This window comes from Artemia sp. Qi Xiang Cuo, chromosome 11 (assembly GCF_049724085.1).
Source record: "Artemia sp. Qi Xiang Cuo chromosome 11, ASM4972408v1, whole genome shotgun sequence".
Lineage (NCBI taxonomy): Eukaryota > Metazoa > Arthropoda > Branchiopoda > Anostraca > Artemiidae > Artemia > Artemia sp. Qi Xiang Cuo.
The window spans coordinates 44,096,994-44,114,336 of record NC_142804.1 but is presented as its reverse complement, the minus strand read 5'-3'; the positions used below and the strand labels follow the sequence as shown (position 1 = coordinate 44,114,336).

Below are 17,343 nucleotides of genomic sequence, written 5' to 3'. Positions count from 1 at the left end.
CTTATTACAGTTCATTACTTATGAACAGTAATATGTCGCTACTTATATACAGTTCATTACCCCGAACAGTTAGACGAAATTTTGATAATTTAATACTTGTATCTATTTTCCCCTAAATACTCTGTGACTCCTGCTTCAGGTTTTTCAAGACACACATTCTTGCTTCACATTTAAGATTAATAGTTATGGACCGGAGAATCACAGCTTTGATGAAGATCGGCATTTTTTAAAGTACACAAGTAAAACAGTCCGTATGCAAGATATGACTTATTAACCTTTTATATAAGCACATTATCACAAAATTTCAGTACTTTTAAAACAGCTGCATCCGCCTCCTCATGACTTTCACTTCGGAATTCCCATCTATTGCTGACCATCGCTTTGAAACTTTTGAGCTGAAAATCCTTCCCTTCTAAAATTTGGCTGATAAAGTCGTTCCAACATGACGGAAATTTGCTTGCAAAAACCTTTGAGAAAATAATTAAGTTAAGTAAATTTGTAGTGAATTGTGATTCAGCCAGTTGACCATGCTTTGAAAGTACAAAATAAAAATAATATTTGGGCAAAAATAAGTGTTGGAGTAACCTTTGATTAGCATCCCTGACGAAAGAGTTGATTTTATTTCTTCACTATCAATAAACACTCTAATCGTCAGGTCTATCAACTCTTTTAAAATGGTATGTCCTGGGGGGAATTTTCTTTAAAATAGTGATAACGCGTTTACTAAATCTCGTTCCCAAAATTTGTTTTTAATTTCTTATTAAAAAGTAAATTTTTTTTATTTCCCGATAAAAAATCTATTTTTTGCGTTTAAAATCCTCAACATAGTGATAAATTACCTTGTTTTATGCACAAAACTAACATAATTTCTGTTGTTAATTCAGATACTGTAGGATGTGCAAGCTAAGACTTCTTTACATAACCTAAAATTATCTACTATTTGTCTCCGATGTATTTAATGTTGAAAGCAATGTAAATCGGTTTATAACCAAGTGCTTGTATGCATTACAAACTACGTTATTGCTTGGCATTATCATAGGCACTGTAATAGCGACACCTAAATAAAGCTCGAAATGGGCACAATGTATTAATATTTTTTGTTCCACCAAGGCACTTCATATTAAAAAGGTTGTCGTAGAAAACTTTCGAAAGCAAAAAGACCTTTCTGGGGCCCCTTGGTGCATCACTGCACCACACCTTTATGCAAAGTCACACTATCAATCTGGCACTGAGTGGCCCCGAAAAGGTCTTTTTAATTGCGCAAGTTCGTGTGTTACAGTTTTCCTGAATTCTTGATTCCTGTTTGAATTCCTGTTGTCTTTTTTTCCTGTTTGAAAACGTTCTTCATGTGCTTCTGACTTTTTTAAAGTTTCGGTTAAAGTTTTTGGTCATATGTTTCCTTGAAAGACATTTTTTTCAAGGGTAATACTTGAAATAAGCACTTGACCTAGCTGATTCAAAGCTGTTAGATTAAAAATTAGACATGTTGCGAAAATTATATTACAAAAAAAGATAATGTATGTTCACTCTTGCAGAATCATACTGACAAATTAATTTTCTAGGGGGGTCTATACTTGCTATTTCTGCATATTTGTCGGAGATTTTGCATGACATTTCATATGCAAGGCTTCTGAGAAAATGATTTAGTGTAGATGATGCAGGTATAAGGCTGTTCGCCAGCATGAAGTTTCAAATGGGTGTATAAACTAGATATTTGAGAAAATGATTTCGGTGCATATCTTGCAGTTATATAAAACTTCTCTCCAGCGTGAACTCTCAATTGGTTGGATAAATTATTTTTCTCAGAAAACAGTTCAGCAAATGTGTTGAAACTGTGAGAGCTTTCTTTAGAAGTGAAGCTTCATATGATTGAATAAATAAGAGTTAATAGAAACACACTTTTCATTCATACGGTTTAATCTTATTTACCTCAGTAGTGCCTCTCTAAATTAGGTTTTGCTTTGTCGAGAAGCGCACTAGCCTTTTTCATTTTTAGACAATTCAGTGTCATCAATTACCATTAGAATTTCATTTTCTCCACTTGTAATGGGTTAGTCTGGGTTTCAGATGAATCAATAGTCGTATGCTCCTAATAAATCTTGTAGCACTTCAATTTCAATTTTAGGGTGGAGCTTTCTCTGGTTGACTAAAAATTCCGTCACCAAATTCATTTGTGAAATTGGCAACTAAGGAACTATTATTTCTTATAAGTTTGTTGGACATCTCAGCGAAGATATCCGCTTTATCCAAAATTAAAAATCTGACTTTGAACTGGTAAGTATAATACTAAAAAATATTCAAATTTCCCGACGTTAATATTTCGTGGAATGGTGGGAGAGCAAGAAATAGCCCAAGCGTTGTTTCGTGATTTGAGTTTTCTACGCATTCTTTGTCTATTTCGAAGGAGTCTTGCTTGAAACATGTGCTTTTTAATGTTTAACTATGCCAGTTGGTGGTTTGACTTATCTTTACTTTCCTTGTCTATTCCAAAAAGACTTTTTTGAAAGTTACGGTTTGATATGTTTAGTTAGGCTGTTGCATGGATTGAGTTGTCTGTGCTTTCCGTGTCTATTTCGAGGGTGTCTTGTTTGAAACTTATGGTTTGCAATGTTTAGTTATGCTGTTTCGTGATTTGAGTTGTCTGTGCCAGGTTTCTTACTATTCTCTTATCTATTTCGAAGAGAATTTTTCGATGATTATAGTTTGATATATTAAGTTATGCTGTTCTTTGGTTTGAGTTGCCTGAGTTTTCCTTCTCTATTTCGAAGGTGTCTTCTTAGAAAATTATGGTTTGCTATCTTTAATTGTTCTATTTGGTGGGTTGGATTGTCTGTGCTAGCTTTCTTAGCATTTCCTTGTCTATTCCAAAAAAGGCTTTTTTTGAAAGTTGTAGTTTGAAATGTTTAGCTGCGTAAGCAGGCCTTATTTTTGTGTAATTTTGGTAACTCAATTTCAGTAAAAGTTGGAATTTTTTCTTCCATTAGATCAGAAATAAAGCGACTATTTCAAATTAGTCTAAATTTGAAAATAGCTTCGCTTTGTGTAACCCAGTCGTAAATCTTAAAAAGACATTTCTTTGTTTAAGCGTCGAACGGCATTTGATCCCGTAATAAATATTTGAAGACCAAATCTAGACCAGTTTTGTATAAGTCAGAGAGGAATGTCCTAAAGTGTGACGTTATTTCAAGCTTTAGAATCAAGGCCTCGAAATCGGAATGTTGAAAAAAACTACTTTTTAACAAAAAGGTTGGTGATTGGCTAAAAAAACGGGAATCAAATACCAAATTGGATCAAATGTACGGATCAGGAACAAATCAGGGTAGTTTGGCCTCGGAACCTAGGAACTGAGTGAGTGAACTTCTTTTTAACAAAGATAAAAAGTTACCACTAGCTTGTATAAATTTCCTTTGAGAATAATACTGAAATGAAGTAACACACTTCAGAGAGATTTCTGTCACTTGGGCTAAATCAAGATCCTATTTTGAATTAATTTAATGCTTACTTTTGAGCCATTTAAGCTGAAATTGGAGTCAGGGCGAAAACCCCCATTGATGGTTGCCAATAGATTTATAAAGGGTTTTGACTCTTACTAATAGTGAGGTAATCCTCAGGTCCTTTGTGATTAATTAAAGGATGCGTAATCTAATTAAGAGTGATTAGAGGCGGAAAAATACACGCGTAAATAACTTTGAATTCTAAATTTTATTCTATTTGGTGATTGGTTCTACTTTTCGGTTAGTATATTTCTCTTAGCCAGGGCTTGAGCCATTTAGTCCAAAGACGGCATTCTAAAGGTTAAAATAAGCTGAAATTAATTTCTTCCAATAACTTAAACTTGTAGAAGAAGCTTCGAATAACCGAAGGTTTAGAAGGGGATGGGGGAACCGAAACCATGAAGTCAACGTTAGGAGAGCTTTTGTGCTTCCCTTTTCCAGCCTAGTGACCCTTGGAACTTAGCCTGGCATTTATAAAAATCTTACATATAAGAAAATTGGGACTACCGAACACTAACATTACTCCCCCCTTGTGTATTCTCTGACCTGTATACGAAAAGGGACCTTATTCCTCTTCTTAGTCTCTCTTTCATTTCGTTACCCCCTGCCCACTGTGTATACAAAGACAACCTCAATGTGTATACAGATAGGTTAGGGAGAAAGGGGGCTTATATTGTCAAACTAAGAATTTCAAGTCCTTTCTGTCCCGATAGATTCAATTAATAGTTTTCCCTGCTGAAGTTAAGGTTTATCCAAAGTCCAAAGTACACTGATCTCTTTTACAAGATTAAATAAAAAAAACAAGTTTTTTAAACTGAAAGTAAGGAGCGACATTAAAACTTAAAACGAACAGAAATTATTCCGTATATGAAAGGGGCTGTCCCATCTTCAACGTCTCACTCTTTACGCTAAAGTTTTTTATTGTTTTATAAAATAGAGTTGTAAGAAAGAGTCCAAATTTAGCGTAAATAGCGCGGCAGTGAGGCGGGGACAACCCCGGGCCTATAAGGAATAATTTCTGTGCGGTTTAATTTTTAATGTCGCTCCTTACTTTCAGTTTAAAAAACTTGTTTTTTTATTTAATTTCTGATCGTTTTTTAGTTAATGCAGCTTTTATTTATATAAAAATTTTACTTTTCTTTTGCTAAATGGATGTCTTTACAAATTAACTTGCGTAACTAACTTCTATATTCGTATATTTTTCTTCTGGCGAAAAATACAAAGTTGCAGATTTTTGCAGATATGAGCTTGAAACCTATGTAATAGGGTTTTCTGATACGCTGAATCTGACGGTGTGATTTTCATTAAAATTCTTTCACTTGTAGGGGATGTTTCCCCCTCTTTAAAAAATCGAGTAAATTTTCTCAGGCTCGTAGCCTTTGATGAGTAATACTAAACTTAATAAAATTTATATATTTAGGATCAGCATTATAAACACATTCTTTTGATACATTTATTGACATCAAAATTTCGTTTTTAAAAGTTTCGATTACTATTGAGCCGTATCGCTTGTTTTTTTATTGTTTTTTTTATTACGTATATGTTATTACTTATATGAAGGGGTTCTCCCCTTAGTCAATACCACGCTCTTTACGTTAAAAGTTAAAAATTAAAATTAAAAAGTTAAAATTTTGATTCAGAAACCCCTGAATCACAAAGGCCATTTAATTAGAATAGATAGCTCTTTTGAAAGCACTAAAAAAAAACTGTAGCGTAAAGAGCGAGGTACTGACTTGGGGGAGAACCCCCTCACATACGTTATAATTTCTGTTCGTTTTAAGTTCTAATATTCCTTCTTACATTTCAGTTGAAAAAACTTTTTTTTTTTTTTTTAATTTCTGATCGTTTCTTAAATAATGCTTGGAAATCCGGCGCCCCCTTCATAGAAATGTACCTTACCCAAAGGAACATCCTCCACGGAAATATTCTCCAGAGTAACCCCCTGCTCTTGCCCCCCCCATCCAGAAAAAATCCTTCCTGAAAATGGTTGTATACTTCCCAATATCCAATAAATAATGCTGGCAAGTCCGGCGCCCCCTTCATGGCAATTTCCCTTCCCCCAGGAAAACTTCCTTCATGAACAGATCCTCCAGCATAACCACTGACCCCCCCTTCCCTCCCACAACCAGAAAAAAAACCTCCTGAAAACTTCTGTATACTTCCCAATAACCAATACTATATGTTAACATTGGGTAAAGTTCATAACTTTTAGCCCTCCCTCTGGGAACTTCGGGGATTAAGTCATCCTAAAAGACATATTTATCATATTTTCGACCATGCTGAACAAAATGGCTATCTCAAAATTTTGATCGGGTGACTTTGTGAAAAAATAAGCGTGGGAGGGGGCCTAGTTGCCCTCCATTTTTTTTTGTCACTTAAAAAGGGCACTAAAACTTTTAATTTCCATTCCAATGAGCCCTCCCACGATATTTTAGGACCACTGGGTCGATACGATCACCCCTGGGAAAAAAAAAAAAAAAACAAACAAACAAACACACAAACAAATAAACACGCATCCGTGATCTTTCTTCTGGCAAAAAATGGAAAATTTCACATTTTTGTAGACAGGAGCTTAAAACCTCTACAGTAGGGTTATCTGATACACTGAATATGATGGAGTTATTGTCATTGAGGTTCTACAACTTTTAGGGGGTCTTTCCCCCTTTTTTGAAAATCAGCCAAATTTTCTCAGGCGTGTAACTTTTGATGAGTAGTACTAAACTTAATGGAACTTATATATTTGAAATCAGCATTAAAATTTGATTCTTTTGTTGTATCTATTGGTATCAATAACCCGTTTTCTAGAGTTTCGGTTACCATTGAGCCGGGTCGCTCCTTACTTACAGTTCGTTACCACGAACTGTTTGATATAAATATAGGATATCTTGGTTTAGGTTAAACAAATAAATTGTAATCTAATCAATTACGGCTATTCCTAGTTTTGGCTCACCCGGGAAGTAATAATTTGAACTAAAGGATCTTAAGACCCCAGAACTCAAGCCTTATCTAGCTATTCAAGTGCAACGCTTTCAATTAGAAGTATTCGATAGCCTTAAAACTAAAATAATCCTTTTCTCGGTGAACCACGTGGGCTATAGAGGAAATCTCCTTAACAACAGACACACACGCAATATATGATTAACTAACCCTGAAAAGATCTATTGGAAAAGTTTATAATAATAAAAATTGCAACATTTTCAACTTTTATTTTATTTAATAATAAATATTAGTTGTCACTGGATTTTGAGTACCGATTCTTACCAAAAGCCTCAGTTTTTACACGCTACCCCTTTTAGTCCTAAATAAGTAGGGCAATCTTACAGTTGCACTGTTTCACTGTCTGACGTTTTTGTACTTTGCTTTTCTATTTTCATGGTGCCTTGTTTGAAGCTTACGGTATCCTGTGTTTATTTAAGGTGTTTCATGCTTTGAGTTGTAAGGGATTTTTTGTCTATTTCAATGTCGTCTTGGCTGAAACTTGTGGTTTGGTATATTTAGTTATGCTGTTTGTTGGTTTGAGTTGTCGGTGCTTTCCTTGTCTATTTTGAAAGGGGCGTTGTTTGAAACTTATGATTTGGTATGCTTGGCTATGCTGTTTCATGGTTTGACTTATCTGTGCCAGGTTTCTTAGTATTCCCTTGTCAATTCCGAACGTGCTTTCTTTAAAAATTATAACTTGATGTGTTTAGTTATGCTGCTTCATGATTTGAGTTGTCTGTGCTTTCCATGTCTATTTGATAGGGGCCTTTTTTGAAACTTATGGTTTGCTATCTTTAGTTATGTCTGTCCTGAAGGGACTTTGTTTGAAGCTATGGCTTGATGTGTTTTAGTTGTGCTGTTTTCTCGCTCGACTTATCTGTAATTTCCTTGTCTATTTCAAAAGTGCCTTGTTTGAAACTTAAGGTTTGCTATGTTTTGTTCCAAGGTTCTAATTGTATGTACTTTTATATATATATAAATATATATATATATATATATATATATATATATATATATATATATATATATATATATATATATATATATATTTTTTATATATATATATATATATATATATATATATATATATATATATATATATATATATATATATATATATATATATATATATATATATATATATATATATATATATATATATATATATATATGTATATGTATATATATTTATTCAATGTGCCCTATTTGAAACTTATGGTTTGGTATGTTTAGTTATACTGTTTCGTGGTTTGAGTTTTCGGTGCTTTCTTTGTCTATTTTGAAAAGGGACTTGCTGAAACTTATGAATCGGCCCTCTTTTGGCCCCACGTGACTTCATTTGGCGTCTATCCCCTTCCTTTACTCTCTTACAACTTAATCTAGTCTTTTCTCCAAGCCTCTTGGTAGCATATGACCCTAATACCCCACATAAGACTTCCTTTGGCATATTTCCCTTCCTTTTCTGCCGTAAAACTAGGTATAGTATTTTTTCTTTAAAAAGACTAGAATAATTCAGATTCTACATGATTGTGTGAACAGATTTATATAAATCTGTCGACTAAAAGATTACCGCCCCTCTTTTAACAGATGGAGAGCTGTTTAACAAGAAATGGAGATAACGATCATCGTTGGTAGGCTTCCTATAAATCCTGTTAGGAGTACTTTTTATAATTAAAACATCCAAGAATGAAAGCTTAACTGAATTTTCCAGTTCTAGTGCAAATTGAAGATTTGAGTCGAAATTGTACAGATGTACCAAAAAATCGAAAAGAGAGTCATGCCCATGTTCCCAAACAGACAAAATATTGTCAACAAAGTGGAACCAGAAAGACTATTTCAAGGGAAAACGATTCAAGGCAGACATTTCTATGAAGTCCATGTAGAAATTTGCCAAAGAAGAAGATAAAGCGGTTCTCATTGGTAAACCCATAATTTAAAGAAAAAATTTGTCTCCGAAATCTGAAATACAAAGAAAATTTGATGCAAAGGCAAACAAGCGTCATTATTGTGCTGATTTCTAAGATCGTATAGTTCGACCAAGCAGAATATTCCTCTAATTTTCTTTGTAAGGTCTGTTCAAATTTCTAGAAATCACAAGAAGTGTACATAGAAACTGCATCAAAACTGACTAAGATAGTATTTGCTATTATAATTTGACTTTTTAACTTTTCAACAAGATCTATGGGTTTTTGTATGTAAATTTCTGTGTGCTTAAAAGAGTCTTGAAGCTGGAGACCAAAAACTTTCCTATACTTGTAGCTGGAGGGCTACAGCTTGCTATAGTAAGACGTAACGGAGCATCCTCCTTGTAGATTTTCAGACGACCAAAAATTTGGGAGCAGAAAAACCTTTTGGGTAGAATGTATATTTACGGGTAATTAGTCTATTTTCATTTAAAATTTCTATTTCTTTTCTCAATTGCTATGTGTATTTATCCGTGGGATCAGTTTTATATGTTTTTAAGTATTTTTATGCATTAAAAGGGCACTTCCATTATTATAATTAATTAAAACAAACTTTTTCCACAAAATAAGTTTTTGTGGAATAACAAATCAGTATGAATAAATGAAATGAAACCCAAAACAAACAAAAATATAAATCAATAGCAGAGTCAAAAACTAAACGAACAGAAATTAATATGAATAGGGTTCTAAGCCCCTATGCTTTCTAAAAGCCAGAATATAATTTATGCTTTACTGAAAAAATTCAAATGAATTTAATGAAAAAAAATGTGTATTGTCAGTTTAATACACATATACTGAAGTTTAGTCCTTAAAATCTTAATTACTTTTTGATTTCTTAAAGTTATAAAAATGAAAACATTTAAAAGAATTTTTTCAGTAAAGTACAAATTATATTCTGACTTTTAGAAGGCATAGGGGTTTAGAACAAAACTAATATTAATTTTTGCTCGTTTTGGGTTTGACTTTGTTATTTATTTTAATTTCTTTTTGGTTTGGGTTTCATTTATTTATTGATACTGATTTGTGGTAGTTGTGTGCTTAGTAGATTATTTGATTCTATTTTTGTTCATTTTTGGTTTAATGGACTTCTTTACTTTTTAGAAAAACTAATTTTGTGGAAAGACATATTTTAATTAATTTCTGCTCGTTTTATATTGACATTGTCTTTTTCTGGGAAAAACACTGAGCCTCTTCTAAGGTTAAACAACCATCCCTTCCATGAAAAGCTTAAATACCCCCTGGGCATAACTTACAACCCTTGCCCCTAATCCCTGGGGTTTGTTTAAATCCCAAAAGCCTTGTCATATGATATTTAGACTATTTTGAATAGAATAGCTATCTCAAAATTTCTTTTAGATACATTTCGGGACAATACGACGTGTGTGTGTGTGGAGGGGGGGGGGGTGTAGCTACCCTCCGATCACTTTGAATCGTAAAAAGAGTACTAGAGCGTCTGATTACCAGTCCAATGAGCCCCCTCCGAAGTTTTTATGATCATGCTTTCTATAAAAAAAAAACTTATATGCTCCTAGGGCATAACTTAAAACCCTTGCCCTGAGGGATGGGGAGACTTGTTATCCTCAAAGATATAATTTCCAGACGTTTCAAATACGTTGAACAGAATGGCTATCTCTAAAATTTTGATAGGAAGTGTTTGGGGAAATGATAGGCGTGGGGGAGGGGCATTTGCCCTCTCATCACTTTCTTCAAATAAAAAAGACACTAGTCCTCTCAATCTTCAATCGAATGAGCCCTTTTTCAAGCTTCTACGACAAAACTTTCTATAACCAAACCTTATATGCCCCAAGGGCATAACTTACGATCTTACGATGGGGGAGGGTTGTCATCCTCGAAGACATAATGCACAGACCTTTCAACTACGTTGAATAAAATGACCATATTAAAATGTTGATCGGTAATATTTGGGGAAATGATGGGCATGGGTGTGGTTTTCCCTCCCATTGCTTTTGACTGTTAAAAAGGGCAATATCCCTCTTAATTTCCAATCGAATGAACCCCTTTCTGAAGCTTTTACGACAACACTTTCTATAAAAAAAAATTATTTGCTCCCAGGGCATAAGTTAAAACCTTAGCTCTGAGGGCTGTGGGGGGGGTTGTCATATTCAAAGAAAGAATTTCCACACCCTTCAACTACGTTCAACAAAAAGGCTAGATAAAAATGTTGATCGGAAGCGATTTGGGAAATGATGGGCGTGGAGTAGGGCATTCGCCCTCCAATCGCTTTTGACTATTAATAAGAGCAGTATCCCGCTCCATTCCCAATTAAATGAGCCCTTTTTGAAGTTTCTACGACAACGCTTTCTATAAAAACCTTACATACCCCAGAGTATAACTTAGAACCTTTGGGGAATGTAGAGGGTTTGTTATCCTCAAAGACATAAATTCCGGACCGTTCAACTACGTTGAACAAAATCCTTAGACCTTACCTTAGATCCACCTGTGCCTCCAGAGGCACCCAGGGCATCAAGAAGGAGCCGCCAATCTTCCCGCCGGTTTGCTGCTGCAAGTATGTCCTCCCACTGAGGTTGGATTGATGTGTACATGTTATGGAGATCTGTCTGGTACGTTTGATGCAGGTTGTTTCTGGGTCTGCCCCTGTGGCATGGACCCGTTGGCTGCCAATGGAGCGCTGCATTTGGTAGTCGGAAATTGTCCATACGTAGTACGTGGCCAAGGTATCTCCATCGGCGGACTATTATGATATGTGTCACAAGAGGCTGGCCAGTCTTGTCACGGATGAATTGGTTTGTTATTCTCTGCTGCCAACGGATGTTGAGAATTCTTCTGAGACATGCGTTTTCGAAAGCAAGTATTCTTAGCTCTTGTTCCTGGTTCAGGTGCCAGGTTTTGACAGCGTAAAGCAGCACTGGCATAACATCGCTATTGAAGAGTCGTAACTTTAGCCGTATAGAGAAGCTTTGGGACCGCCACACTTTCCGTAATCTATTGAAGGCCGATTCTTGTGAGCACTTCTTTTGTGGTCAATCCGGTACTTTCTATTATGCTTCCCAAGTATTCGAAATGGACAACTTGCTCTATGTGTTGGTCTCCGCAAGTGATGCTCAGGGGTGAATCTGTGGTAGCCATGCATTTTGTTTTCTCATTATTTATTTTTAGGCCGACATGGCCGCCTCTCTCCCTCACTTTGTCAAGGAGTTCTTGGAGTCTTTGCTTGCATGATTCTAGGACGGCGATGTAGTCAGCGAAGTCTACATCACCGAGGCGTGTTTCTGGATTTAGCTGGATTCCGTCTGTGCTTGTACTTCGCAGTATGTAATCAATGACAATTACGAAAAGTAGCGGTGACAAGACGAAACCTTGATTAACTCCTGACATAATGCGGAACAAACAGGTTTGGCCATCTGGTGTCTTTACACAGCACTCGCTATCTTCATAAAACGCAACAATCAGTGAAACTATCTTCAGGGATTCCATAATGCAGTAGGATCTTCCACAGACTTTGGCGGTCTACTGAGTCAAATGCCTTCTCGAAATTGATAAATATCATATAGATTTTAGAGCGCTATTCTCTACTTTCTTCCGTCAGTAGCCGTAGGGTGAATATCAATTCTGCACATGAACGGTTCGGTCTGAATCTATGCTGCTCGTCGCGAAGGGGTCTGTCGAGTTGCGAGCTGATTCTCTGCAGTAAAATGTGCGTCAGCAATTTGCTAGGTATGGAAAGCATGCACATTCCTCGCCAGTTGCCTGGGAGGAACGCATCGCCTTCCTTAAAGATCCTCGCGAGAGTGCTGCGTTTCCATTCTGAAGGTACTTTGGTGGTCGTCAAGGTTACTGCGAATAGCGCTATCCAGAACTTGATGCAGGTCATGACAGTCACTTTGATCATTTACACGGATATCCTGTCTTCGCCAGTCAATTTCCCATTTTTCAGCTTCTTTGCTGCTGCTATAATTTCAGTGGATGACGGTGGATCCGTGCTGATATCAAAGGAAAACAGTGTTGTTGCTGAGATCTCTGGGGGATCGTCTGGTGGAGGTCTATTCAACAGCTTCTCGAAGTGACTGGCCCAAACTTCGTTTACGTCAGACTGCTGTGTTTTCAGGATGCCCGCGGGGTCTGTTACTGGTCCATGTTGAAAAGAGGATTTCTTTCCAATAATCTCATTAGTGATATTATAGACGGCTCTTGAATCACCTCTCTTTGCTGCCTCTTCTGCCTGTGCTGCTTTTCTCTCAAGAAGATTTCTCCAGTCTTTTCTGGCAATCTTCTTTATCTGTTTATCCGCGGCTCGATCTTCATTGCTTCTGAGGATTTGTTGGTCGGGGTTTGTCTTTGGAGAAGAGATAATTTTACTTTTTTCCTTTTCTCAATGAGTTCCCATGTTTGGTCAGATAACCACTGGTCTTTTGGGCTCTTGCGGTACCCAATGGTGGCTTTTCGCGGCATTGTGAAAGCACAACTTTATTCTTTCCCAGTATTGATTGCTATCAGCATCATCTAGTAAAGACAAGGCTTCAAATCTATTCCGCATCTCTAGTTTAAAAGCTTGGTTGAATTCTCTCAACCTCAGTTTCTCCGAGTCAAAGACTGGGTTTAAGGGAGCCTTAACAAAATCGCTGTCTGAAAATTTTGATTAGATGTGTTTGGGGAAATGGTGGGCATGGTAGGGGGCTAGTTGCCCTTCAATCACTTTCGACTATTATAAAGGGCACTAGCCCTTTTAATTTCCAATCGAATGAGGCCTTTTTAAAGTTTCTACAACAATGCTTTCTATGAAAACCTTATATACCCCCAGGGCATAATTTACAAACCTTACCCTGGGGGCTGTGGGGGAGGGTTGTCATCTTCAACAACCTAATTTCCAGAACTTTCTACTACGTTGACAAAATGGCCATCTCAAAATTTTGATTGGCTGTGTTTGGAGAAATGGTGGGCGTGAAAGGGTTATATGCCCTTCAATCACTTTCGAGTATTAAAAAGGGCACTAGCCCTTTCAATTTCCAAAAGAATGAGCCCTTGTTGAAGTTTCTACAACAATGTTTTCTATAAAAACCTTATATGCCCTGAGGGAACAAATTACAAACCTTTGCCCTGAGGGTTGCGAGGGGGGTGGTGAGTTGTCATCCTCAAAGACCCCATTTCCGGAACTTTCAACTACGTTGAACCAAATGTCTATCTCAAAATTTTGATTGGATGTTTGGGGAAATGGTGGGTGTGAGAGGGGGGTTAGACGCCCTTCAATCACTTTCAAGTATTAAAAAGGGCACTAGCCCTTTGAATTTCCAATCGAATGATCACTTTTTGATGTTTCTACGACAACACTTTCTATAAGAACCTTATATGCCCCCAGGGCATAACTTATAACCCTTGCCCTGAGGGCTGTGGGGAGAGTACCCTCCTCAAAGACATAATTTCCAGATCCTTCAACTGCGTTGAACAAAATGGGTAACTCAAATTTTTGATTGGTTTGGGGAAATGGTGGGTGTGGAAGGAGTGTTAATTCCCTTCCAATCACTTTTGGCTATTAAAAAGAGCACAAGCCCTTCGAATTTCGAATCAGATGAGCCTTTTTCGAAGTTTCCAAGACAACTCCTTCAATACCAGGTGCCCTGGTCTAAAAACAGAAAGAAAGAAAGAAACAAAAAATAATACATTGTGCCAACATGGTTCGTAACTTAGGCAGCGCTATTGCACTGCCTATGATAATCTGCGGAGTCTATAATTACAAGTGTGTGCCTTTTGTCTGCTCTTATAATTACTGAGTAGTTGTTTTTTTTTCAGTTATGGAGGATTCCAATTTCTTAATTTGATCGAGTTGAAAGCGAAAAGGACTGTTTAATATCAAGAAAACTCCTAACGACTTCTCCTTTTGGGAAGTCTTGATTTCAAATCTCAACATGAGAGCTAAAATAAACCCTATTCCACACTTGCAATAATTTTTTATATATTCACATGTGTCTGAAATTAAGGTCTATTTGACCATTTGAGAAAAGAAATGGACATTTTAAAAGAAAATAGACTAATTACTACAAAAAATTCTACCATAAAGGTTGTTCTGCTCCCACATTTTATGGTCTTACCAAAATCCATAAGAATGATATTCCGTTGTCCTATCGTAGCACGCTAGGAGAGTTTTTGGTCATCATTTTCAAGCTTCTTTTAAGTACACAATCTTGCATACAAAAAAAACATAGATCTTGTTGAAAAGTTAAAAAATCAAAGCATAACAGCAAATACTATCTTAGCCAGTTTTGATACAGTTTCCATGTGCACTTCTTGTGATATTTATAAATGTGAACAGGCATTACAAAGGAAACTAGAGGAAGATTCTGCTTAGTCAGATTACACAAACTTAGAAATTGACACAATAATTACGCTTGTTTGCCTTTCCAACAAATTTTCTTTGTATTTTAAATTTTGGAGACAATTTTTTCTTTAAATTATGGGTTTATTGATGAGAGCCACTTTGTCTCCTTATTTGGCAAATTTCTACATGAACTTCATAGAAAATTCTTCATAGATTTGAACACTTTCGAATCGAATCTTCAATTTACACTAGAACTAGAAGATTCAAGGAAGTTCCTTTTTTTGGATGTTTTAATTTTAAAAAATACCCCTAACCTTAAATTTTCTACACATAGGAAGCCTAAGCAAAATGATCGTTATCTACATTACTCGTCAAACCACCCACCTCTTGTATAAAGAGGGGTGTTAATATCTTTATTCGATAGAGTTCTAAGATTATGCTCACACAATCATGTAGAACTTGAATTAAGTTATGTTAAAGATATTTTATTATGTAATGTCTACCTTTTAAACTTTTTGAAAATATCATAGATAGATGATTAAAAAAGGTAAAACAAGAAAATAATGAACCCATCCCCCTTTCTTCAGTTATTCTAGCTATTGAAAACAAAACTTTCACCACTATACCATACATCCCGTAACTCAGAGACAAACTTGGGATGATTTTAAAGAAACATAATCTCTGTTGTTTTTTTTTTCAAAAATGAACTAATAGTTGAACGTTTTTTTTAACTTGGAAAGCATAAAACTGGTCCCATATTGGGTAAAGGTGTCTAAAAAGTCCCTTGTTCATGTGGAAAGTTTTACATTGGAAGGACCTATGAACATCTGGGGGAACGACATCATGAACACAAGATTTTAATAGATAAATCTCTGAGATGTGAAAATAAAAATAACAATTTTGATTCTGCTTTGGCCCTCCACATTTTTGGAAATCTACATTATTTATTTCTTTTTGAGGAGGCGACTTTAATACCTACCGTAAACGACATGCCATAATTTTTTAGGGAGGCAATTGAGAATAAAAATAAACAAATAGAGACCTTGCTATAAATAGAGATACTGGAGATATTTCTATAAGCCCAATTTATAATAATTTAATATTAACAGATTCAAATAATATTTTACCTCAGTTTAAATTAAGACCCCCTGACTGCATTTATAATGAAAATCTGGTCTGTAGACAAGCTAAGTCTATCGCTAAGCAGAGACTTCTTGCACAGTCTAATTGATGAACGGTCTGTCATTTATTCTGGTTTGTTTTTTGCTTGGTTTGTTTGATTCAGTGTGTATATGCTCTTGTTGAGTTTACTTCAAAGGTTGGATTCTATTTTCTGAGCACTTAAGACGACTTGGCGAAGGTCCTTGTCGAAATATCTGTTTACTGTTGCTTCATTTCGTTCCACTTGCTGAACTTACCCTTGTTTTTCTTGGTCATTTGATTTTATTTTTCATTTTCTTCGTTGTTTCATAAGATACGATATCCTTTGGCGTCCTTCTCTTTCTTTTATAGTCTTATTGGTTAGTGTGGTCCTTTCAAATCTCCTTGGTCTCATCTAGCGGTCTTTTCGTTGCATACAACGTACTTTAACGTCTTTCCCACTCACTCGGACTATCTGTCTTGGCTTTTTCTACAATTAGCCATGGCTTGATGCCTGGAACTATTTGATTATAATTAACTGTCCTTTACTGTCTTATGGCCTGGTCTAGTTTTTTACGATCTTTCTAGTATGATTTGCCTCTCCTTTGACGGCTTTACCCTTTGTTTACTGTCTCTTGACTTGGAGTAGTGCTTCCCGAGCCACTTTGTCTCTCTCGTCTGATATTTCTCTCCCCCATACGACTTTCCTTGGCGTCTCTCCTATTTCCTTACTGTCTCAAAACGTGGTGTGGTCCTTTCCAAGCCTCTTGATCCCATCCAAGTCTCTTCCCCCCCCCTACAACTTTTTTGGACTTACTCTACTGTCTTAATGCTTAGTCTAGTCTTTTCCAATGTCTTTGGTGTCTTTGAATTGGTAAAGCGGTATGTGCCAATCCCCTAAGGGGTTAAAATTGTGTGCTATTTGAAAATAAAGTTAAATGGCTAATCTGGTTACTGTGATCGTTTTGTTTGAAACGCAAATGACATGGACTAATTAGGAAGCTTTGGAAGAATCGAAAAAAGTGACTGATTTAAAAATTGTGGGAAACTCTGGTAGGAAAGTTCGATGTTTAAGAAATAGAAAAATCACAGACATTCAGATTAGAAAACATTGAAGCAGGAAAAATGTGAAATTTTCTTGTTGCATATTTCAAGTAAGTTAGGAACTAAGAGATAAAAAAAAAACACGATTCAATGTAGTGAAGGTTCTCTTATTACCAATACAATGTTGCGAAGATTCCCTATCTACAAGCTTGGAAGTTACTAAATACTTTCTAACTGGCATATAGTTAGACCAAAATATTTCATTTAAGTATCATATTGACGTGATCAAAATGAAAGTCTTCAGGAGTATCGGAATTCTTACTAAAGTAAAACTCAGATTTCCAGGATTTACTCTTAGGACCCTTTTCAACAGCCTAGTTCCGTCTTACGTTACATAATGTCCTGTTATTTGGATATCAACCTGTCTATC

The 17,343-nt window shown here is 35.9% G+C and overlaps 1 protein-coding gene across 1 annotated transcript in view; it reads right to left on the bottom strand.

Annotated features, from left to right (window-relative positions):
* Positions 1–278: 278 nt before the first annotated feature.
* The window catches only part of LOC148947012 (uncharacterized), a 154,532-nt gene continuing 137,467 nt past the window's right edge, over positions 279–17,343 (bottom strand). The window contains exon 10 of the mRNA XM_089096816.1: positions 279–467. Within this exon, the coding sequence (XP_088952942.1) occupies positions 279–467 (189 nt within the window). The remainder of the gene's footprint in view (positions 468–17,343) is intronic.